Source organism: Siniperca chuatsi, linkage group LG7, assembly GCF_020085105.1.
Source record: "Siniperca chuatsi isolate FFG_IHB_CAS linkage group LG7, ASM2008510v1, whole genome shotgun sequence".
NCBI lineage: Eukaryota > Metazoa > Chordata > Actinopteri > Centrarchiformes > Sinipercidae > Siniperca > Siniperca chuatsi.
The window spans coordinates 18183090-18209246 of record NC_058048.1 but is presented as its reverse complement, the minus strand read 5'-3'; the positions used below and the strand labels follow the sequence as shown (position 1 = coordinate 18209246).

At 40.1% G+C, this 26157-nt stretch overlaps 2 protein-coding genes across 4 annotated transcripts in view; one reads left to right on the top strand and one right to left on the bottom strand.

The window, feature by feature from the left end:
* Positions 1-26157, top strand: part of LOC122878765 (G-protein coupled receptor 4-like) — a 48586-nt gene that overhangs the window by 1729 nt on the left and 20700 nt on the right. Inside the window, exon 2 of one of the 3 annotated variants that reach the window (XM_044202088.1) lies at positions 1160-2714. The exons of 1 other annotated variant lie outside the window; for it this stretch is intronic. In XM_044202088.1, coding sequence (XP_044058023.1) covers positions 1202-2215 — 1014 coding nt within the window. In that variant the 5' untranslated portion in view covers positions 1160-1201 and the 3' untranslated portion in view covers positions 2216-2714. Of the gene's footprint in view, positions 1-795; positions 2715-26157 lie in introns of those variants that run through there. One more of the 3 variants, XM_044202089.1, reaches the window with a different exon arrangement.
* si:dkey-202l22.3 (7 transmembrane receptor domain-containing protein) lies at positions 7015-24165 on the bottom strand. The gene is made up of 4 exons (XM_044202087.1): positions 23912-24165; positions 9752-10230; positions 8977-9374; positions 7015-8324 (listed from the first exon to the last, which is right to left on the bottom strand). The coding sequence occupies exons 2-4, from the start codon at positions 10212-10214 to the stop codon at positions 8097-8099; spliced, it is 1089 nt and encodes a 362-aa protein (XP_044058022.1). The 5' UTR covers positions 10215-10230; positions 23912-24165; the 3' UTR covers positions 7015-8096.

Genomic DNA, 26157 nt, shown 5'->3' with positions numbered 1-26157 from the left:
GTATACAAACTTTATGAAAAAAAGCTATTTAGGGATCTTGTCATTTTACATAAAAAATAGCAACCATATGTTGTCTTTGTAGGAAGTGATTCAAGGTGTTTACATTAAGGAGAGACTGGTGACCCATTTTATGATGACATTTACCTGCAGAAGATTTACCAGAACATTTTGAACAGGAAGCAACACAGACTAATATCTAGGTTATTTTTGCCTAACAGGCGGGAATCACACCCACAGCTCTATGATGAACTGAGACTGACCATGCATCTACAGTGTAAATCAGGGAAGGAATTAATTGATTCATTCATATAGGGCATCACATTACTCATTCTTCAAGTCACAGTAAACATTTAAATCCCTCTTGTCTAGGAGAGATGCTTAAGCCACCCAGTTCTGCTGATGCTTGTTACATCAGACAATAAACGGTACCATCAGTCAGTCTCTGTAAGGATACATTTAAATTAGCAATAACTGGTTGGCTCTGATTGCAAATTATTTTGTCCCTACAGAATCACAAATTCTTATTGCACCAATAAATTGGACTGACTGTTGTATTAAGCACTGATTAAAGTAAAATGCAAATGCTCTGAGTTCAGTCTGTGCTGCCCCTGCCTGCCACTCAGACTTAGACCATACAGGGCAATAAGTGCAACAATTATATAGACAGTTTAACAGGGAGCAGAGGTTTCTACATCTAATTTATCTTATATAAGGCATTAGTTCCTTAATGCTTTCAGTTTCCGTAGAAACCAGGACATTAATGAAGAAAATGCATGACATTTTGTCTCCATACAGAGCAGTTGAGGCAATGAGGAGGGAATTTTGGCAATTTCAGTTTCTATTCGTGCTGTGGGTGCATACTGTTATCATCGGAGCGTGACTAAGCCTGTATCCTCTACGTAGGAAACTTCAACTCTCTGCCCAAACACCATATACTGAAACTGCCTCACACTCAGAAACATCAGAGGACAACCAAGTGATTTTATCTCTTGAGCTCATTGAACCACGAAATAGGATGGAGGATACAAAATGTCCAAGCTATATGGATTTTAAAGTATCGAGTAAGCTCATATTGCCTGTGTCACTTTTACTCAATTGTCAAATTGACAAACTCTTACTGTGAAACTCTTTTTTTTTTTTTTTTTTTTTACTCTGGCAGGTGAATTTCTAACCAAGAAAGTGACAGAAAACTAAAGGAACAATGAACGTTACAAACTCAACTGTGTGTGTTAAATTCGACGAGAGTGCCATCAGTGACTTCCTGATGTCTGTTTACATCCTGGCTTTTATCTTTGGTTTGATCTTCAATGTATTGACCCTGGGCCCCATTTGGAATCAAGTACAGCAGCGAAACGTTCTGGGTATCTTCCTGCTAAGCCTGTCCATCTCCGACATGCTTTTCCTTTTCACTATGCCCCTTTGGATCAATTATTACCGGCATGACCACCGCTGGACGCTAGGTGTCATCTCCTGCGGTGTAGCTGGCTTCTTCTACTACTCCAACATGTACATCAGCATCTACCTGCTCTGCTGTATCTCTTTGGACCGCTGCTTGGTGGTCACCTACCCGCTCCACTCCAAGTCCTACCGTACATCATGCTACGCCTGGGCACAGTGTGCCACTATTTATGTTGTAGTGATGGCGCTGCACATCATGGTACTGGTTTTTGACAATCTCAAAGATGTCCACGATGATATAAACAACAATCGTTGTTATGAGACTTACCCCATGCAGAAGCCTGTCGCCTTGTTCAACCTGCTCAGAGTGGGCATCGGCTTCCTGCTGCCCCTGCTCATGTTGACGGTGAGCTACTGGAGGGTGCTGGCCACTGTGGGCCAGAGTCCTGGCCTAAGTGCCCAGGCTAAGAGGAAGGTCCGTCTGCTGTCCTTTGGGGTGATTGGGATCTTCTCAATTTGCTTTGCGCCATATCACATCATCCTGCTCGCACGCTCACTAGTCTTCTACCGCAGCAATGACGCAAGTTCTCAAGGAGATTACTGCCAGTTTGAACAAAAAATGCACTTTTACTTCTCATGTACGCTGGCACTGTCCAGTCTGAACTGCGTGGTGGACCCTGTGCTGTATGCGCTGGTTAGTAACGGAGTCCAGGAGGAGGTGAAACTGTGCTGGAGGAGACATAAAAGGACACAGACAAACACAGACTGTGCTTTAACTGCATTCACCAGAGAAAAGTATAATACTAACTTAATATGAAAAGTAAATTGTATGAGGGTGGACAAGTGCACCTGTGCATTCGTATGCATGCGTGTGTATATACACGATTCTGCACAATACTGTAACTATTTCAAGACATGTCTTCATTTTTAGAGTTAGCAAGTAAGTAGCAAGATTACTTACATCCCATAATTAATCCTTCCTGTACAGAAAATCCTTTGAGAGAATCACTTTTTCTGTCTTTTTGTCTCTCCCTCATATACTGCACAGTGTAGAGGAGGGTTGAATAACATGTATCTCAGATCTCTGTAATTGGATTGCACTCCCAGTTTCTGCTCTCCCAAGAGTTCTTCAGTGGCAGCCACTTCTGTTTTGTGGTTGGACACTGTTGGAGCTGAAGAGCCCTTGTGTTTTCCCTCCAATCTACACAAGGATATTGTTTATTAGCATGACTGTGTGTCCTTAGTGTCTGACCATCTGTGAAACCTGTTTAATGCAAATCCAAATAAAACAGGTAGTTTAGCCTATGCAGAAAATATGTGATGATCAATTTTGCAGTTGGCATTTTATACAGTGTGTGTGTGTGTGTGTGTGTGTGTGTGTGCGTGAGCAAGAGAGAGATAGAGACAGAGACAAAGAGAGAGTTGAAGTTGTGTAAAAAATGTTTCCTGACAATGTTTCCTGACAATGTTGACTTATATTCACTGCAATGTCTGAAAAGATGTGAGTAAAGTTAATGAACTTACTGTAAGTCTAATCTACAATAGACAGACTAAGGCAGGCAGACAGGTAAAGAATGAGAGAAAGTGGATCAACAACATTAAGGCTGTTATTGCTTTGTTTTATATTTTGTCCAATATTCATACAGTGGCTCTCTCATGCATCGATAGAGCTCTTTGTAGGGCACATCGATACATCACCAGCTGAGCACTTGGCATATAACCAGTATGAACCCTCAGGATGTCAAGGTTTGTACAACCAGTTCTCTTTCTTTAAAAGCCTATACTGCTGAGTCCTTGGTCTTTATGGTATACAGCAACCCTGTCTCCAGAAAACTATCTCATATACCACTAAAATGTTTTGCCAAATGCGCTTAAGTGGAAACGTAATTGCTGATATGTTTTTGTGACTTTGCAGATACTTACATTACAATAATGTTCCCTTATTATGTTGATAAAAATGTAATCCGGGTGCCTATACTTTCTTTCAAAACACATTTGTTGTATATGATTTTTTTGAGAGACTGGGTTGCACACATTCTCATTGTTGCTCTGTGATAAATTCTGGGATAAGGCTGGTGATATTCTATATTTTTTCAACAAATCCCATAAATAGACCAAGACCAATTAATTGACCCTACCTACAAGTATTGTTTGTGTAGTCAAAGTCTGATATAGCTTAGATATGGCTCCCCTGTGCCATAGACGTCTATTGTTGTCCAAAAGCTATTAAAAAACATCATCAATGCGCCACACAGTTGCTCTGAGTAACATGTTCTTTCATAAATTTCATTTGAATAATATCAGCCTTTTAAGACAAGCCACAACTGGTGAAGATCCATCTGCCCCACCAGATTCTGGGTTTTCATCAGCTTAAGAGATCACTCTGCTTAGGATAGAGCCATATGGAAAAAAGAAAAGCCTCATTCATATGAATTCATGAAAGGCTCCTAAAAGATGTCCTTCCTTCACTCCATTATTTTACCTCAATACTCTTACCAGTCAAAGCTTGAGGCAATTTGAAGAAGCACTACTTGAAAAAGTGACTCCATGTTCGCAAATGTTAAAAGGCGGTCAAGAAATTACCTGAAGCTGCAGTCCATCATCCTGTGCCGTTAGGCCCAAGATATTACAGATCCATTTTCTCTACACTCAGCTTTTAATGAGCTAACTCAGGCTGTAGCCGGACTCTTTGGGAAAGAAATATGGTTTCATTGATTAGCTGTTCTGACTCATAGCCTCATAATGCAGGGTTGGTCTAAATGAATTATATAGACAAGCTATTCTTAGACTGAAGTTATTTTAGCATTGAGCTGAGTATTGTGACACATGCAAAACAACACTCAGTAGAAAATTATTTTTAATTTCCTCAACTATAATGAACCATCACTGCTAATCAGTTAATATTCTATTGAACTGCTGCTCTCCTGCTGCTCCCTGTATTATTGAGTTTGTCTTTAATGAAACAGCAAGTCTTAGTAATCAAACTCAATTTGTCCAAGTACTAATGCATTTATGAACCACAAACCTAAAGTGGTTTATCATTAGATTTTACATTTCATTAGCAAAACAATAAGCAGGATATTTAATTTTCCCTATATACTACTGTAACCACAGACATGCAGGCTGTCACAGTTCAATTACAGTAAATCACCTTTTTCAAATATGTGACATAAATGTTTAAAATATCCGTTTTGGGTTTTGAGTGTGTATTTGTGTTTCTTGCACAGTATGTTTTCAATAATCAAAACAAGCGACTCAACCCAGAGAGACTTATCACCCAACTCTGCAGTTCCCTTTCAGCTCTGTAAAGTGTTTTTGCTTCTTTTAACTTGTTTTGGTTTTCCATTCCTCAAACTCCACTCTCATCAAGCTTGTTTCCTTTCTCATAACCTCTGATAAACCCACTGCATGCCACCTGCCCAGCAACAAACAGCAGACTGACAAAGTTAACAATGAGCTGGTGAAGACAGTGGAACATCAAGCAGCTAAAGGTTTTACATTAAGACAAATTATTCAAACATAAATTCTAAATGTTTTTAACATATTGGATGTTTCCCTATTGTTTCCCATATGGGGACAACATCCAAGATCCAATATGTTGTTTATCCAAACAACAGAAGTGGCCGTGAAAAATCTTCAGAGCTCTATTCTTTCCCAAAGGTGTGTTGTTTAAGTGCACTCTGCATTTATTAGACTTGTATTAACAAGATTTTTGAAAGCTTAGTATAGCTTGTTACTGATGACCGTGAGAGGCAGAAGAATAATACTCTAATATTGGACTTTTGCACCCACAGTGCAATAATTTGGCTTTGATTATACTGCTTGAGATGTTTGTTCTTTGTTCATTTTTGGCCTTTGTAGACAAAAATTATGAGGATCTGGGCACTTCTGTAGTTTTGGAGAAGGTTGAAACAAAGCTGAAGCAGCTTATTTACTGTATTGATACACAAACTTCAACATCTAATTTGATGTTGACTGGGTGTGCCTGTATAATGACAAAATTACATTTTTAGGGTGACCTAATCCTTGATTAATAGTGAGCACTATTACAGCTCCAATATGCTATTACAATGAAATCACTGCTTCCGCCAAACTGCTCAAATTATGTTTTCCTCATGGAAGTAAGAGCGATGGATACGACTTCAACGCTAAGCCTTGCTGCCACTTTGTCCCAGTGGCCAACTGTGGTACTGCAACAAAAAAAAATCCCCTGAAGCCAAAAAAAGCATTTGCCCCACAGAGAGATGTCTGTGAAACTGTTGACAGGACACCTCGAACTCCAAACAAAGTCATTTACTACTCTTTGTATCATGAGTTTTTAATTTATGGAGGTTTTTATATTTGTAAAACTTTCCCAGAGCCTAGAAAAGCATTTTTTTATTAGCATGACATCATCCTAATGTAAAGTCAACAGACCAAACAGGAATGAGTGGGTAGGGCCAGTGGGAGAAACAATAATGTTCATGTGCAGTGGGATGCACAACGCGGAAGTGAACTTGTGTTTGGCAAGCAATTTTCATTCAAGTGAGTGGGCGCCATCTTCGAGTCTGGTATCCAGTTCTTATAATAAATCCATGGCTAACAAGACATAAGTGTTTTACTCAGAGCAATTGGGTCCTACATTACTGCACAATTTTCTGCCAAAGTGTAAAGAGTTTTAGTTATTTCACTTCAGAGATTTCTGTATTTCTGTTTTTTTCTGTGTTCTTCTCAAAAAAAAAAAGGTCCATGCACCAATCAGGATGTAGCAATATTTGAAATCAAAATGTGACGACAGTTGTGGGGTTGTTTGCTCATGTTACCACCAATGTCAATCAAATCTGATCAAGTCACACCCACAAAGTTATGATAAAGCAAATTAGCTGAGTTTTTGAGTGTTAAACTCTTGATAAATAAGAACTAAGGATGTCTTTCCCCCCCAAACTTTAACCTGCTCATTTAATCATACTGAAGATTTCAGATGGGCTTTAACTGTGGATTGACATTGTGCATGGCATTATGGCTTTGGAGGAAGGTGAAATTCACCTTTCAAACAACTGACCTCACTTCTTAAAAACAAAACTAATAACTCTTGCACACCCTTTCTGGAAGAGCATCAGGGGGAAAATCGAATTGAGTAGAGCTGAATGTAGTCTCACTTAAAAAGCCTGGGCAACCCAGCTGCCGAGCAACAGACAGCAAAGTAATCAGATTGTTAAAAGGTGACAGTTGACATCAGCAGTATTGGCTGGAGAGCTGGGGATTGTTAGCTTGCACTAAAGCTACACTGAGTATTCTTGTTCCTGCCGAACAAATGGTGTTTTGGACATTCTGCCCTGCACAATGATACTTTTATTGTGTGTAATGCATTGTTACATCCCATCCAGTTAACAGTAGAAAAATATATCCCTTTTATCATAAGCAGCAATAATAATGAAAACTGTAGAACTCTGAATGACTAATTGAACATAATTAATGCTGCTTAAATGTCATTTAGATTATTAGCCAGTTCTCTGGTGAGTCTTTTAACAGGAAATGTTAACATGTTTAAAAATGTACTTGATAACCAGGCTCCGACAAATAAAGAAAACATTAATCACACTTGACAGGAACTGAACGGCAGTGGCGACAGCACAGTCATGCTTATAGGTGACTTTATTGTTCATGCTCTGAATATTAAGTTGATCAATGTGTCAAGCTTGTTTTCCAGACAGAGCCAAAGCACTGAGACTTTGTTCATCAGGTAACACCTTTATGAATTTGGTGTTGATTAAATTTTACAAACAGAGGTTTGAAGGTGACATATAAGCTGCAGATTTCTTCTCCCACTGCTATACATATTGATCTTTTCCACACAAACTGTTCACACTACATATGTATCCACAAACACAAACTTATTTATCCATGTGCACAGATGACACACAGTTAGACTGTAAAGACAAATCATAGAGAAGAAATACTACATAATAACATTAAAAATAGCAAATACATGTGTATATCAACATAATAAATTTAATATAATTTATGTCATATCTAAGACAAGAGAGCCATAACTGATATTAAAAATAAGATTTTGAAGCACAGACATTCAGTACAAGGGACAAAAAAAACAAACAAAAAAACAAAACAAAACAATCACATAGTGCCATCTTCTTGGTCTGTAACCCATGTCTGGTGAGAAGAGTTCAATGTTTGGTCAGCTCCCTGAAGTCAAGCATCTACTGTTTAAGTATAACCAGGCCCTGTCACCAGGTCTCAGCCTCCAGCAAGTCTGCTATAGAGCCCCTCAGCCTGAGGGTCTGTTTATGCCCCTGCTGGCCTTTTTAAAGCTGCAGGATCAGCTTAGTGTCTATGCCAGCAGCTTGGCCATCCAAGAAAAACATAGGGATCCCAATGGATGGCTTAATCTTCTTCATCATCATACTACACTACAGTCTGGTCTGGATCTGCGTCTTTGCCTGTTTGTCATAAATGGCCTTATTTAGCACTGCCTCTGGTGACACTGTACAAGAGACGACGAACTGTCTTGAAGACACAAAATGCTGGAAATACATGGATAAATCTGGTTTAAATGGATGTTGAGCAGTTGTCTTATTTTCTCCTGGACACCTCAGACATTAACATCGGTGTTAGGGGTGCAGGTGTTAGCTTGTGGGTAAGGACAGGGCTCTGCATATCAAGAGCTGCTTCAGCAGTTGTATAGCGGGCACGGTCGGATATCAGCTCCTGGACGTTGCTCTCTCCACAATCCCCCTCTGACGATTGCGACAAGGACAGAGGTAGCCTTTCAGGTGCATGCGCACCTTGCTGTGCAGTGAGGCGTAGATGAAGGGGTTGTAACACGCAGAGCTCATAGCCACTAAATGACAGCAGACTTGTAAGACGTTTATGTAGCGCTTCCCCATGATGTGGAAGTCTGTGTCCAGGTCCAGCAACAGGTTCAGCACCTACACAGTGACATGGAAAAACTTATGTTACAGCCCTGGTCGTATAAAATTGCATTGAGTCTGTAATGAATTCTTAAAATACACTCAACTTGTGCCATACTTGCAACTCCTGCAGCCCTGTAGGATTCACAAATATATCTGCAATTTGCATGAGACAGATCAGTTGTGAAATGTCATGCTGCCACCATTTGTGATCTGTATGTAGCCAGTTCTCCCAAAATGCTTTTGAGAAACGGAGCCCCAGGTCTGTGCAACCCTACTGGAATGTAAACCCTGCCCTCTACCTCCATTAATATGATGATGAAATCCTAATTTGTTAGTTTGTTTTGCATGGCTCATTGTGGATGTAATGTTGGTTTGGTAGACAATTATCTGATAATAAGCTTCTGTGGTTAATGATGTATAAAACTGAATCATCTCATGGACAGTTAAAGCGTCACTCTTTTCATATCACTGCTGTTGAGTTTATGATTTGCTAACAGATACCTACAGATAAATGCAAACTTCATCTCTGTCTCAAGCCTAACTCCCCAATCATGATCTTCCTCAAATTCCACTTAGAAGGTCAGACAAGGAGTAATGATTAGTCTGGCTAAGAATGCCTCGCAGTTTGGCTTTAGTTTTGGCTTTAGTTTCTAGATCCAAGACTCACCTGCAGGGGCATCCAACACAGAGCGAAGGCCAGCACTGAGGCCACCAGCAAAGAGAAGGTCCTCTTCCTCCTTTGGCTCCAGCGCTGCTGGCTGTTGGATGGCTCTCCAGGTACTGAATAGCGTTTTAGGCTGACAGTGATGGCACAGTAGGATACACTGACGGACAGCAGCGGGATCATGTAGGAGGCTATGAGAATGAAACAAGAGTAGAGCAGCCGCAGATTGCCACTATTTGGCCAGAATTCCTCACACACTACCAGGTCAATGCCACTGGGTTGCAGGTCCAGATAGCGTGTGTAGATAGACGGAGGTGCAGCCAGGGCCAGAGATAAAAGCCACACACCCAGAGTCACTGCAGCACAACCCCACGCAGAGATCCTCCTCCGTACTGGGTGAGCTGAGACAGAACGGAAAAAATTACAGACATAGCAGTACATTCAGTACATTATTTCACACATAAAAACGACCATGTTTAGAATTTGTGTAGTATTATAGCATCTTTAAAATTAAGTTTTTATTTGTAGAAAAATGAAATAATCCTGGTGAAAATTAGTGCGGTCTATGTGTTGTTTTCCGCCCATTCATCTCAGTATCCCCAGGTAGGATCTGAGGGGGGAGTAATCAGCATGCATTGCTGTCTACCACAGTGAACCATATGGTTCCAGAGAACCATTTTCACAAATTTTCAAATCCTACAAATAGTGGGTTTAAAAAAGACTTCGTGTGAGTATAAAAATGGCCACTAATCAGCAAAAATTGTGTTAAGTCCCTTACCTACAACAATGTAGCGGTCCACAGCAATGGCAGTGAGTGACAGCACTGATGCAAACACTGTGGCACATTGCAGCAAGGGGACCAGGTGACAGAGGGGTCTCCCAAAAGCCCAGCCATGGCTGTCAAAGGCATAAGACACAGTCAGTGGAACACAACTCAAACACATCAGCAGGTCTCCAGCTGCTAAGTTACCAATGAAAAAGTTGGTGGCATTGTGGAGTTTCTTGTCAGCCAAGATGCAAGCCAACAGGAAGGAGTTTCCAACACCAGCTACGACCACTATGAGACAGTAGAGAGGCAGGAAGAGAGGTTTGTAGCGTAGAAGAAGCTCCATGCCTATAAACATGTCCAGGGGGTCACTATGGTTGAGTCCTTGGCTTTTGCTCCTGTCTAGTCTTTCTAGTCCTTTTCCTTGGCTGGTGTTACCGGTCACATTGAAATCCTCATCCATAAGGATATCCATGTCTCTGGAGGCCAACCTTAAAATAATGGAGAGCATGATCAGCTATAAAGCAATAAGTCTACAGGAATCATAAGTAAGTAATTAACCTCACTTTTGGGATCACATCAATATGTGCAGCCTGCACATATTCTGAAGGGTCACTGACATTGCCTTGATTTCAGTAATGTTAGTGACACTTAGATTTATCACTGTTCACAATTATATAACATAAATGTCTTACTTTAAGTTGATTTTTCATTAACACCAAAATGAATAAACTGAAGACTTTTCAGTAGACCTGGACAACCAAGTGAATGTAAAATGGATAACAATTTGGTAGTGTGTCTGTCTCCCACAAAAATCTCCCATAATTAGGAGGGTTTGGGAATGTAAACAGGAAGTAGAGTATCTTTGGTATAATTTTGTCATGGAGTCTTTAGTTAGCGGTGGGCCACAACTTGAGCCCTATATTTGTTTACATTTTGGTAAATTGGCGCAATTAAATATGCTGAATTAGCTAGAAGCAGTTCCTGTTTGCAGTGTACCCATGGACTAACAGACAGCTATCACTGGACTACTTTTATACTGAAGAGAACTTAAAAACATGATGATTTTCAGGCAAGTTCTAGAGTTATAAGGAGTGTCTTTTTTCTATGATTTCTAAGCAGATTTACAGACATTTGTTTGTTTGTTCAAAGTGTAAGTTACTCTGAATATATGACACAATAGACACAGACACAATATACATATGTATATGAACATATGTATATTGTGTCTGTGTGTCCAGATTTGAAGGAGTTATGACTCCGAGAAGTAGTATGAATTTTCGCACCTACTAACACCACTGTAAACAAACTAAATGGCATAGATCTTTACACTGCATGGTGTTTGGTCTGTGACCCTGCAGCCGTTGTTTGACTCACTGCAGTCAGTGAATGCACCAGCAAGCTATGCTATTTTGATCTGGAGCTCATCATAAAACTGCTGAGATTACTGAGATTAATTTTGATTTTACAAGAACTCCTGTATTTTATCCTTCAATTCCAAATACCACAAAGGCACTTCACCATGAGACAATTTCAGTGTGTGGGGAGAATGTTTAATCTGCTTCATACTCACAGGGATTTCATAGGATCATATTTCATTATCTTTATGCTACTGCAGTGATCTGGTTTATTTTGTCTTGTTTCAAGATGAATCTCATCTAATTTTTCTGTTGAACTGTTCTGGGAAGAGATGAATTATATTTACATGCAGATTTTTTGTGTGAAGAAAAATGAGCTGAGTTTGAGAATAAATTACTTTAGAAATGTTGACAAAGTTTTACTGACTTGTCTAGAGAGTCATCAAAGAAGATGGACAATTTTTCACTGTGAACTCTAAAACCTAAACTGATTTGGTCTGTATGTATTAAACTGTCAAGTATATAAAATGTCAGCACAGTCTTTTTCTCAGAACCTTAAATGATAAAAATATCTTGTTCTGTAAATGTTAGATTAGCAGACATAAAAGTGTCTGTTTCAAGTCGTCACTATCAATTTACTGCACATTAGTAATGAGCACAGACTTGTCCAGACATCTCAAGATGCCAGAACTGATTTCAAGGATATTTCAAGGACATTTGACAGAATATTTGAGGATAACTCAGGGAGATAAGATTTTTAAACTATTATTACAACTCTGGCATGATGCAGAACAAAATGTGATTTTAAATAATACAAAAATTACTTTGTTGGTATATACTGGTAAAATCTGATACGCTACTGACATACATTGTGTCAGGAATATGCAAATTACCTACAATTTGATCTAGCTGCCAAACTCAGTAAGATAATATTTTCACTCTATGTCACGAAAAGCACAGGTGTAATTAATTATAACATTAATAATGACTGCATTCTATTTAGGTAAGCTTATTTCCAGGTCTTTGGTGTTGTGAATGTTGGCTCACTGGCATGATACTGGGACACTTAATGAAATTTGTTTCACCTGTGCTTTTCCTGCTAAGACAAGTCCAAATGTCTGTTGTGAAAAGGTATGTCTTCCAGAGTAAAATGGATATCTACTACTGTGGATAGTAAAACTTTAAAAGCTCGTAATTTTAACAAAGATGAAGGCAGATTATTTTGTAAGAATTTAAGAACTCCAACATTCATTGGAGCTGTTTGTTGAATGCTAACAAAAGGAAAAGTCAGCTTAGCTTTATTAAAATGACACTTTGCTCAAATTCTACCAGCCAGTAGAGTAGTAGGCACATATTTATCTTAGAAGATGGATAGAAAACAACAGGAACATGTTTCAGATTTTGAGAAATACAGATGACAGAAATACTATATGAGGTATGAATATGTTGGGGAAGCTAGTGGAACAGTGCCTAGCTTAAACAGAGTGCGCTTGTTGGATCATGCAGATTCAAGAAAGTTCCGGGAGATGTCTGCAAGTCTGACACGTTTCATCCAGCTATATTGCAAAAGGTAAAAGTTAACTCTCCTACACTTTTGGCGCAGTCCCTTTTCCTGTAATTAAAAAAACAAACACATTTTTAGCTGTGTCTTTGTCAGCAATATTACAGAGTGGGATTGTCGTTTCTATCCACCGCCTGCAAACCTCATTCTCATACAGTGTTGGAGTAGACTACATTACTGTGTGGGTTTTTAGCTTTGGCTGTTTATACTGAAAACACCAAACTGCCTCCATCCTGCCTCTGAGTAAATCACTGCCTGCACTTTAAAAGATTTTCTAATGTCTGTGAATTGTTTTGTTAATGTCAAAAATCCTGACCTTTATCTACAGATCAGAGTTTGCCATATATATATATATGGAATGTATTCTTCTCAAATAGATTTGCTCTCACGGATTTGTTGTTTTTTCCCTTTTAAAGGTCTGTGTAGAAATGCAGTTGAAAGTACATATTGATTGAAATGTCTATCAAGGTCCAAATTCCACAGATTAAAAAGTCACTTTCCTATTCAGAAGTAAGCTCATGAATGCTGTTTTGCAGCCAACTCTCTAATGTCATATGTTGCCGCACATGGACAACCTGCAACCCCCAACCCCCCTGGTCAATAAACCCAAAATTCTTAATCTGTCAGAAACAGATTGTTTATGATGTGCTGATGTGCGTTTTGAAGAATGTCCTGTAACCTTGTGATATTTCTGAATGAGTATTCGATGTGGCACAGAATGCTTAAAGTGATACACTGAACTGAAGCAGTGTATTTAACAAACTCTGGTGGAAATGTCACTTAAATTGCTCTCCTTACTGTTGTCTGTGAAGAGGGAAACAAGCTAAAAACAGAAAATGCCACACGCTCCACTTGTGATCTTTCATGCCCTCATTAGGGAGGCCTGACCCATAGACTGGGAATCACCCATCTACCTGTTGTTACAGTATACCTGACTAAAAGCCACATACCCAGTTCCAGCCACATAGTTTGCTGAGGACACTGAGTGCAAAGTCTTCCAGGGGTCCAGATATACGAGGCAGGACATAGCTTTTAAACAACAGCATAAACACAGAGTCAGCCTCCCACTATGTTTTGAATGAAGAAATATCCAGAGGGGCACAACATGGGCACAACATGGTTTGTTTTATTTTGTTTTTCTCAGTAACATTCAGAAACAGCAGCCCAAATATTTAGTCATAAATATTGCTGGTTATATAGGAAAGCGACTGAATTTACTTAAATTGTTTTCTTTTCAATGTTTGTTTTGAAAGTATTTGCACTTTCCCTGACCAAACTCTCCTGGTGGAAGTTAATCATCTGATAGCCGATTGCAATGCTGCTTGATACTGTATGACTGGAGTGTTTTATTAAGTTTCCAGATATTAATGTATGCAGCAGAAGTCACATTTGAACATATAATATAAGCACTTAGTGGGCATTCAGACCGTAAACAGCCCTGTGTTATAACCATTTAAGGGGCTGCATTGGTTGGGGTTTGTTGCTTCAGGCACCAGTGACACAATGAAATACATCCCAGGAAGTCCAGTTTAACTTATAGATAAGTGAATTTGAAGGCTTATTAGACAGTGAAACACTGCACAGCGGTAATACTCAGAGACAGGATTTTACAACTCTGGAACATATCATGGCGACTATTTTATCATTTGATGGAACGATCGCGAGGTAAACAGCAGAAATAAAGTGTTCATGTTACAAAGTAATCTACTAGATAGATACTTTTATTTTGCAAGGCATTTCATCACAACATCCCAAAACCACTAGACATACACGTACACATACCCATACACATACCTCGTGCTGCCCCCCTGGTGGGTGTCAGCGAGGTAACTGTATGTACAGTGCATCCGGAAATTATTCACAGCGCTTCACTTTTTCCACATTTTGTTATGTTACAGCCTTATTCCAAAATGGATTAAATTCATTATTAACTATTAACAATACCCCCATAGTAAAAATGTGAAAGAAGTTTGTTTGAAATCTTTGCAAATGTATTAAAAATAAAAAACAAAAAAAATCATTCAAGTATTCACAGCCTTTGCCATGACACTTGAAATTGAGCTCAGGTGCATTCTGTTTCCACTGATCACACTTGAGATGTTTCTACAACTTTATTGGAGTCCCCCTGTGGTAAATTCAGTTGATTAGGCATGATTTGGAAAGGCACACACCTCTCTATATAAAAGCTCCCACAGTTAACAGTGCATGTCAGAGCACAAACAAGTCATGAAGTCCAAGGAATTGTCTGTAGACCTCTGAGACAGGACTGTATTGAGGCACAGATCTAGGGAAGGGTACAGAAGAATTTCTGCAGCATTGAAGGTCCCAATGAGCACAGTGGCCTCCAGCATCCGTAAATGGAAGAAGTTTGGAACCACCAGGACTCTTCCTAGAGCTGGCTGCCCGGCCAAACTGAGCGATCGGGGGAGAAGGGCCTTAGTCAGGGAATGGAAGAGTGGCCAGAAAGAAGCCACTCCTCAGTAAAAGGCACATGATAGCCCACCTGGAGTTTGCCAAAAGGCACCTGAAGGACTCTCAGACCATGAGAAACAAAATTCTCTGGTCTGATGAAACAAAGATTGAACTCTTTGGCCTGAATGGGACGCGTCATGTCTGGAGGAAACCAGGCACCGCTCATCACCTGGCCAATACCATCCCTACAGTGAAGCATGGTGGTGGTAGCATCATGCTGTGGGGGTGTTTTTCAGCGGCAGGAACTGGGAGACTAGTCAGGATCGAGGGAAAGATGAATGCAGCAATGTACAGAGACATCCTTGATGAAAACCTGCTCCAAAGCACTCTAGATCTCAGACTGGGGCGAAAGTTCATCTTCCAACAGGACAACGACCCTAAGCACACAGCCAAGATAACAAAGGAGTGTCTTTGGGAAACCTCTGTGAATGTCCTTGAGTGGCCCAGCCAGAGCCCAGACTTGAATGTGATTGAACATCTCTGGAGAGATCTGAAAATGGCTGTGCACCATCCAACCTGATGGAGCTTGAGAGGTCCTGCAAAGAAGAATGGGAGAAACTGCCCAGAAATTTATGGGGTATTTTTTGTAGAATTTTGAGGAAAATAATTAATTTAATCCATTTTGGAATAAGGCTGTAACATGACAAAATGTGGAAAAAGTGAATTGCTGAATATTTTCCGGATGCACTGTAGAAACAAAGAGGCAGAAAACTTCAGCTTGCATTCATCTCGACTGCAGAATTTATTCTGCCCTCAACATAGGAAATACTAAACCAGTGCTACCAACAAAATGCTCATAGTAGCAGCAGGTCAGTTACAGTATCTTCACGTATAGGAGTGTGGAGGTGGGTATGGGTAGCTTTAAGCTGCAGAGGGAGAGGTGGGGGAGTTGCTCAGGTGAACAGCATCAAGGAGAGATAATTGGCACAGCTGAACCCGGTTAACTAATTATTCTCTCCTTAATGCTGCTCATCCGCAACAGGTCTGCTACCCTAGAATGGCAGTGTATCGCTAACTTCTCCATTTCAGCTTTACTGCAAAACCACTCAACTCTAAACATTGTACGTTGTCACCAAGGATTCACACTCTTATCCCTTACGTGCATGTGAGTTTCAGGAAAATTAACCCACTTGTATGTAGAAACAAAGAGGCAGAGAACTTTAGTTTGCGTTCCGAATATCTGCAGGATTTATTCTGCAGCGCTTGCCTCTGAGGGGTTTTAGGTTCCTCCCAAGCGCTATGTGCCATCTAGTGACCTGTTTAAATATCGCACTGACACAGTAACAAGTTTAATCACTATTTAAGACACAATATAATAAAATATATATGTGTGTCTATTTGTTAACACATTTAACTTATTTAACTGTTTTATCCATGAACTGTACTATAGTCCCAATTACTTTTTATGCATTTTTTCTTTTTCTTTTAACCTTCCTGTATATACATTTTTCTAACCCTTTACACTCGCACAGTGTGGATGGGGGATAAGGTGCTAGTGCATAACTTATTTAAAAATGTAATGGCTTGTAGAACAAACGAAAACTATTATATACTACTATCTATTTTTAGTGAACAGAGGGGGGCAAGGGCGTGCCTCTGGTAAGTAATCCCTAGCTGTTCCCTGAGTAGCATTGCCAAACCAGCAGTTGATGCAGAAGGTTAAAACACTTTCAACTAGAAGCGTGCACTCAGTGGAGTGCACTCCGCCAGGTGTGGGGGCAAGTAGGTGGGGAGCAGGGCAGGCTGTGTGTCCAGCATGTATGCATGAGAATAATAATAATAATTCATTAATAATAAATAAAAAAACTTTATTTATACAGCACTTTTCAAAATCAAAGTTACAAAGTGCTTTACATGGTTGAATCAGGTTTAAAATATTTCAGGACTGAGGCAAATAAAATCAGCCATTTAAAAATACAGCAATACAATGAAATAAAATTAAATAAAAACCCCAACAAGAGAAGTGATTTAAAAGATGTCACTGATTCAGCAAGCCTCAGATCCTCGTGCAGGGACTTCCAGAGCTGAGTGGCCTTGACTTGAGGAGTAGTGGAATGAAGGGAAGAAAGTTTTTTTTTTTTTTTTTGTATAGTGTAAGTTTTCTTATAGAGATGTATGAAAAGTGTTTTTGTATAGTATAGTCTCAGTTTTCTTTAAGCTGCTAACATATCAAACTTTTTTATGGATGTCAGTTTTTGGGCCACAACGAAGGCCAGAATGTGGCATGCAACAGACTAGGTAAGCCTTGTTTTTAGCCTAGCTGACTGCCGGAAATGCCTTTTGCTATGTCGTAATGCATATCGTAAAATCGCGAATACTGCTGAAAAGACGAAAGTCTAAGCTTTACGGTAGACTCAGTCAATAAAATAGGTTTTTCGAAAATTGTGAATCACCGCAACCACGAGAGATCCTTGAACATACAGTCATAAATGTGTACAAAAAATATTAGGCTGATGGGTCCAGTTGTATGCGAGATTAGCTGCGGACAGATACATACATACATACACACATACATACATACACACACATACACACACACAACCAAACGCATGATTATAAAAGCATAGTAAAACTTTTGGATCATTTTGTTGTGGACATTAAAGGATAGCAATTTCTTTAAAAAATACATTCTTTGTTGTGTCTTAGTGCTTATGAGGTCAGTCCACAGGTCCCATTTACACAAGGAAAGTACGCTTGCTAATATGTGATTGGCCAACGCTGCTTCTTGCCAAATGACATTGCGTGTTAAGCAAGTATGATGTTCACCATCTTAGTTTAGTGTGCTAACATTTGCTAATTAGCAAAGTATAGCTGAGGTTGATTGGAATGTCATTAGTTTTGCAGGTTTTATAAGTATCTGACAAGTTAAAATTTTGACCTGATGATGGCGCTTGATGAAAAATCATTGGATCACCAAAATGATTACGATTCATAGTCTGGGAACCATGAATGTCTGTACAAATTTTTGTGCAAATCCATTCTGTAGATGTTGAGATATACACTGCATAATTGAAAACTCTGACCTGCTGGTGGTGCTAGATGTCATGGTACAACTGTACCACTCCTAGTGATGACATTGCCATCCCTAGAGCCATGCTGCTAGCATGGCTAAAAATTGAATAAATGAGTGGAGAAACATAACGAATGCAGATAAGGCAGAATGGGTCACCCAATGGTTTGAGTACGAAAATGATGTGAATCATATGCTATGGCCTTCCCAGTTACCAGGGGCCAGATGTGTAAACGATGTGTATGCACAAAAACCACGAGTACGCCTTTTTGCACACATAACTGGTAATTATAAAGGTAGACTGTGTGGTGAGTACCTCACGCATACTTCAGAACAGGCGTGCACATAGTTTTTACAAGATAGCTGGGGGTGAAATGATAAGGTGGACATGAAATATAAGGTGAGGGGCGTAATATAGTAAAACATTGTTTAGGTTGTGTGCCAATTTCACTGATTGTGTTATTATTTTTGCAGGCTATACAGCATTCTGTAAAATGTCAATCAAAGGCACATTTATAAACGTAGTTGTAAATTATTTGAGTGATGAATTTTGTCATTCTTTTTATTTATATTCGAGCCATTATTTGCCTGTGTCAATAATCTTTTAATTTTACCCTGAATTGTGAAGCACTTTGTAAAGTTTTTCAATATGAGTATGATCATCCTTCTGATGTTTAATAATCATAACTGAAATATTGTGCGTTGATGGTTTACAGGCACATGTGATTAATTAATGGTATGGGCACTATAAATAGCCACAGCCATGCATAATGGTCGCACGTAATGATGGCTTTTCTGTGGCAGTTGGTGAACCTCGCTGATGCAACACAATCAGTGAAATTGCACTGCTACGTTACCGTTCTTCTCATTGACAGGTATAATGAGAGGTGGAGCAGGCAGAAGTATCGATATGCAGACAGATGTTTTAAGGGCATTTCTAGATCAATTCATGACTAACAGTAGGAGTGGAAATGAGGCTCATGCAGGTGCACCAAGTTCCACAATGATTGATAGAAAACAGACTCAGGCATACATGTGGCTTTATAAATCTGAGGAAAATAATGTGTATGCATATTTCTGTTTTTGTGCGTACACATAGTTTGAGTCGTGAATCTATACAGAGATTTATGCATCTGGCCCCAGCTCTCAATCCAATTGAAATCCAGTGGGAGATTTTAGACTGTGAAAGGACCAGGTTGTACCAACGTTAAGTGTTTCTACTGTACATATACCTAAGTAATTGAGTGTGTGTGTGTGTGTGTGTGTGTGTGTATAAAAAAACCTTCGTCCTTCACCCTCCGCGGGTGGTCTCATCCTTCGAGCTCGGGTCCTCTACCAGAGGCCTGGGAGCTTGAGGGTTCTGCGCGGTATCTTTGCTGTTCCTAGTACTGCACTTTTCTGGACCGAGATGTCTGGTGTTCTTCCAGGGATCTGCTGTAGCCACTCCTCCAGTTTGGGGGTCACTGCCCTGAGTGCTTCGATGACCATGTCACCTTCACCTTCCATGCCTTCTCCAGCTCTACTCTGAGCCCTTGGTATTTCTCTAGTTTCTTATGTTCCTTTCTCCTGATGTTGCCATCACTTGGTATTGCCACGTCCACCACAACGGCTCTCCTCTGCTGTTTGTCCACCACCACAATGTCTGGTTGGTTCGCCAGTACCATTCTGTCAGTCTGAATCTGGAAGTCCCACAGGATCTTGGCTCGGTCATTCTCTACCACCTTTGGAGGTGTTTCCCACTTTGACCTTGGGGTTTCCAGTCCATACTCCGTGCAGATGTTCCTGTACACTATGCCAGCCACTTGGTTATGGCGCTCCATGTATGCTTTTCCTGCCAGCATCTTACACCCTGCAGTTATGTGCTGGATTGTCTCAGGGGCCTCTTTGCACAGCCTACACCTTGGGTCTTGTCTGGTGTGGTAGATCTGGGCCTCTATTGCTCTGGTGCTCAGGGTCTGCTCCTGTGCAGCCATGATGAGTGCCTCTGTGCTGTCCTTCAGTCCGGCCCGCTCTAGCCATTGGTAGGATTTCTTGATATCAGCCACTTCAGTTATGTTCCGGTGGTACATCCCATGTAGGGGTTTGTCCTCCCGTGATGGTCCCTCCTCCAGCAATTCTTCCTTTGTTCCCCATTGCCTGAGATATTCACTGAGCACGTCATCTGTTGGGGCCTTATCTTTGATGTACTTGTGGATCTTGGATGTTTCATCCTGAATAGTGGCTCTCACACTCACTAGTCCACGGCCACCTTCCTTATGGCTAGCATACAGTCTCAGGGTGCTGGTTTTGGGATGGAACCCTCCATGTATGGTGAGGAGCTTTCACGTCTTAACGTCTGTGGTCTGTATCTCTTCCTTTGGCTACCTTATTATTCCCGCAGGGTATCTGATCACTGGCAGGGCTGGCTGTTTATTGCCTGGGCCTTGTTCTTGCCATTGAGCTGACTTCTTAGGACTTGCCTTACTCGTTGGAGGTATTTGGCAGTTGCTGCTTTCCTTGTTACCTCTTCGAGGTTGCCATTTGCCTGTGGTATTCCAAGGTACTTGTAACCATCCTCAATGTCTGCTATTGTTCCTTCTGGGAGTGAGACCCCTTCTGTGTGGACCACCTTCCCTCTCTTTGTCACCATTCGACTGCACTTCTCAAGCCCGAATGACATCCCAATGTCAGAGCTGTAGATCCTGGTGGTGTGGATCAGTGAGTCGATGTCCCGCTCGCTCTTAGCGTATAGCTTGATGTCATCCATGTAGAGGAGGTGACTGATGGTTGCCCCATTCCTGAGTCGGTATCCATAGCCAGTCTTGTTGATTATTTGGCTGAGGAAGTTCAGACCTATGCAGAACAGCAGTGGTATATGCCACATTTGATGGATACTTGTGAGACAAGACAGGTTATTGGCCAATAGTTGAATGGGACTGTACCCTTGGATCTGTACCCTTGCTCTGCTGTTATTACCCTGCCAGAGCGTACCCTGCGGTTTATTCTTCTGGCTTCAATATCTCTCGTGTACTTCTTGGGTACTTGCTTTCTCATTGTACCTCTCTCACTCTTGTGGTAGGGATCGCCCTCAATGCATTCACATCTTCTAGGAGACTTTCTGATGGTACTTCACTTAGCCGTTGTAATTGGCGGTTGGGGTTGCCTTGCATTCATCCTCGCCATGATCATGGCTGCCTCGTTCAGCGTGATTGCACTTGGGGCTTCGTACCCAATCTCTGGTTGGGACCTGTTGTCCTGGCTCCCCCTTGCCTTAGCATTTGTGTTGTATCTCGTCAATCTTAAGTTGTGGTAGCAGTTATGATCCCAATTAGAATGTGGTTAAGTTTAATGAGAAGCTGCCACAGAATTCTAAGTTTGTCAAAAGTTAAACTATTGCTGAGGGTGTTTTATGTACAAATATAAATCATGATAAAAAATCTTTGAATAAAGTCTGTGTTGAGAAAGGCTGTGACAGTACAGAGTTTTTTCCATTCCATCATTGTGTGAATAAATGATTCAGACAGTTGATAAAATCTTTAGCAGACGGATCCACTCCAGTGATTCAATATGTGTAGCACATCAGTGCAATCAGTTTGAAGAACATGTTAAAAAAATGTCCATGTCCAATTCAAAACTTGTTAGCAACCATTACTCCACTTTAGAGCTGGCGTCGCTTTGTGGCAGACTGCATTGTGTCTTTGATTTCTAATTTGTTATGCACGTGTCCATAATCAACAACAGGAATATGTTTTCTTATCCCATCTGGTCTCACACAGTCTACATTATCTGACAGCTTAGAAGAAACCCACCCTTGCCTAGTAACGCTGTTGCCATGGCCTTTGTGGAAACCATCCAGACCCTGCAGCTAATTTGTGAGGCGTGATGAGAATTGAGAACCCTCAAAATGCAAAACAGGAATGACAACTCCTGACGAGTCTCTCCCAATCTATTTTGTCTGCTCTCTTTGGTAACACTTTACTTGGATAGTCTGCCTACAGATAGGTTAAAGTAAAGTGTAATCCTTTCTTTTCCTATCTTTCTTTACATCCACTTTCCTAACCTGAGCACATTATGTAAATTTTGCATTTCTATCATTCTGAGGCTGCTGAGGCATCCAAAGACAGCTGCAGGCAGAGGCTGGACAAATATGAAATACAAATGGGGTCAAAGTTGATCATATGCAATTCTGATGAGATGAATTAATGGTTTACCTCATTATTTGAATTGGAAATGTAAGAGGCCTGCTTCTTTTGACTCTGCATTATTGCCACACAAAATGTATGATGGTTTTGCACAGTTATTTAAAAAAATTGTTTGTGCTCTCTTTAATTTTGGAAAACACATTTTTGTCACGCTACTCTACATTACCATCTCCAAAACATATATTTTGTATGAATTGCAGTAATATGGAAGTCTGAACCAGATACTAGGTGCTTTCAGGTGTTTTAAAGTCAGTACACTGAAATTTCACACTGCAGCGAGAATGTCTTTCCTGGTCTGCAGGGCTAGTGATCAGCTGCTGGCTAAATGTTATTATCTCCTGCTGACCCTTTCATTAAGGGAGGTCAAAGCCTTTCTAATGGCATCGGCTCTGCCAAGGAACAATCACAATTTAAGACGTACACATTTGCACAAGTGCAGGGAATAGAAAAATCAACACTTACGTTTTTAAGGTTAGCTATGTTACATTTTTAAGGTTAGCTGTGTTAGGTTGAATGCCAGTTAGCAGAAATTATCAGCTCCCAAAGTAATTCCCACTGGTCAAGACTAGTTTTCATTGCCATATTAATGCAAGACACTTTTCCTGATGTCTGTGTTCTTGTTTGTCTGCAGGGTGTGATTTTCTAACAACATTTCTCATAAATGCAGTGCTGTTCAGCGTTCAAATCTGTAATTCTGGCAGTGATCCCTTCTCTTCTGGATTAATTTATGCTGACAGGATGCACACAGATGCTTAGTGCCACAGATGCAACAGAGAACCAGAAGAATTGTGAGTTTTTCGTATTCAAATTATATCTGTTGTAGTAAATTGCCAAGACATGCAAAAACACACTTAAAAAATCTAGATAACTTGTAATTGGGCTTTGGGCAGGGTATGCTTTTCTTTTGAGAAAATGATATATTACATATTTCTAATATATGTATGTGCATTAGCAGCATGTACATGTCATATACACATGAATACGTAACTATATGAAGTACTAAACTACCCCACAGCCTGCAAAACATGCATATAAGAAAGATGTTGTCTTTCAGGACTGACTGATGCACCTGCAGTTTGGTCAAAGATGCTTTTTGGTGCTCTGCTGTTGGACTAATGATCCTTTGAAAACTCACATATCAAAGTGTTGATTGCCAGACCTCTTTCAAAGCCAACAAATGCTGCTAATTGGCATTCATTTGGCCCACTTTTGTGGCAGTGTTTGTAATTTTTAATTTTAATTTTAATTTTTATATAAGTTATTTCAGCATAGGTCCTTTTGCATCAGGTGTTACATTATTTTGTCCAGCCCCTATATGTTGATTATAAAATGCTGCTTGTATAAAATGATACTTGTGAATCAGCAACCTGAAATAATAATTGATTGCAAATAAAACTTGTAATTACACAATTATGCAAATTTCACTTAAATTGCACTTCTTAATTATAAGCGATGAAAACAAGTGTATATAGCAAACATTTGTGGAAAAATGTTGATGCTATGTTTGTATGTGTGTGTCCTTACTTGTGTGGACTATCTGTAAATGTAAATGCATGCAATGAATTAGCGGATCGATATTGAGTATCTTACCTGTGCAGATGTTCAAAATAAATCGGAGATACTGAGAATATCCCTGTGTGGTGCCTCTTCAGTTCAGCAAATGAGCTTATTTTCTTCTCTTTTCTTTGTTGCCTTTTTTTTTCTTCACTTCTTTTTATTTCTAGTTACAGATCTTAAATCTCAGCTTCAGCTTATATAGAAGCCCACAGTGATTTGAGGAGTCAGACAAGGAGACTGTGTTGTTTCACTCAGCACTGAGTGAGAGTGACAGAGGGAGGGAGAAAGAAAAGGGACCAACATAACCTCTCTCCTTCAAATCCTCATAAACTGTGCCCCCTCCCACCTCTTCTCCTTTATTTTGTCTGCATCCACACACATTCACACTTTACACATATACACACACACGCATACACACAGAAGCACACACATTTGCATGTGTGCCTCAAACATGCTGTGAAGACCTTTGTAGAAACCTATTATTTGCCCTCGGGGGGAGAGGGCAACCTATTCTGTATTTGCTGTATAAAAGCCTTGATTGCTTGCAGATTCTTCTGCACTTGAAGAGGAATGAGGGAGAAAATGAGCAACTGTGTGAAAAAAGGACAGAATCATACTCACTGTTTTGTCTTCAGTGTGAGGAGGAAGATCAAAATGTCCATTTATTGCACCAAAAAAGATGAAAAAATTGCAGATGCATTCCCAAATGAGTGAGGTGCAGACAACAGAGGAAGATCAAATACACAAACAAAAAATACATCGAATTCACTTTTTTTTTGTTAATCAGTCCTAAACACAACATCCACAAGCACATTTTAAATTAACACACACACACACGTGAGGCTGTGAGTCTGTCTACACCAGGCAGCGCTTGTAATGTCATGCGCTGTCACTCTACCAGTTTATCTTTGTACTGCCCTTTGTAATGTGATGTCCTCTCAGAGGAACCCCTGCTGACGCATCGACAGACACAATGAAAGCACCATCAAATAATGTTCAGATTGTTTTTCCTCCTCTCAGCTACTCCATCTCTCTCTCCCTCTCTCTCTGGTAAAGGCTGCTTTATATCACTATTGTGTGATGTGTGATGATGAGCATCTGACACTTGAGCTCAGAAATCTGCTCCACAGGTTCTCTCCAACCATTCCACACCACATCAATTGGGTGACCAATTCAATACAAGATGGACCACTCAAAAGAACACACTATCCTGGCAAACCCATGAGAGCAGTAAAACGACACAGATAGGGGAAAGCAGTCGATATGGATTGCTATATTTCAGAGAAATTTAGCGTGGCAGGTCTTTGTGTAGGAGCCTGAAAGAAAACTGAATGTTTGATTGGCTTTTTCTCGCCACTGCTTGTAAAGAAAAGGGGACTGAAAAGGCAGAGGTATTCAGGCAATTTTCAGCTGCAGGTCTTAAAGATGAATGGCAAAAATAAACACATAGCATCAAAGTACCTAAATACAGGTTTGGTTGTGTGACAAGCATCAAATGTCAAACAGTGTAACCTTTAAGCAACTACAATTTTTGTCTTTGTCAACCCCTACATGTTAGATGTTTGATATAAAGTATGTGTTTATGCATTATGTTCTAAACTAATGTCTGGTCCCTTGGACTGAATAATAATTACGGTTGCTTCTGCTGATGTATGAGTAAGCTTTTAGCATTCAGGTACTGAGGTAGTCTACATTTATTTAACCTTGTTATCAATGTGTCACAGCTATCTGTGTAACTAACTGATTGAGTCTTTTAAATTACTGCGCCTTTTACATAGAGGTATATTAACTGATTGAGAGCATGTGTAAGTGTGCGTCCATGCAAGTGTCTGTGTGTGTATACAGTGAACTTAACAAATCTTTATAATGATTGTGGCTTTGGGACATCTAGAGGCTTCTAATCGTGAAAATGTGTGTCTGCAATGTCCAAGCTCTGTAGAAAAAAGGTTTGCGATGGTGTTGTAGATAAAACAAAAATAGCAGAACACACACACACACACACACACACACACACACACACACACACACACACACACACACACACACACAGCAGCTATCAATCACTGCTGCACAAATCATACATCTTTGTCCTTCAGACCTACAGTGGTAGGTACAAAGTATTCAGATATTTTACTTAAAGTGGCTATAATTGATATTTTTATAGTAACAATGTATCAACAGTGTGACAATGTGAAAGGGGTCGCTCGTAGTGATGAACCTACAGAGAATTATCACCCAAATCTGCAGCTCCCCTTGGCTTTATGGATCTATATAGTGAG

Bases quoted from the DNA above. Each gene is read 5' to 3' on its own strand.
- si:dkey-202l22.3 (XM_044202087.1), bottom strand. From the start codon at position 10,214: ATGGATATCCTTATGGATGAGGATTTCAATGTGACCGGTAACACCAGC. The intron at 9,375-9,751 runs GTAAGGGACTTA...GTTCTGTCTCAG, and splicing joins GGACCGCTACATTGTTGTAG to CTCACCCAGTACGGAGGAGG. The intron at 8,325-8,976 runs GTGAGTCTTGGA...GTCACTGTGTAG, and splicing joins TGTGTTGGATGCCCCTGCAG to GTGCTGAACCTGTTGCTGGA.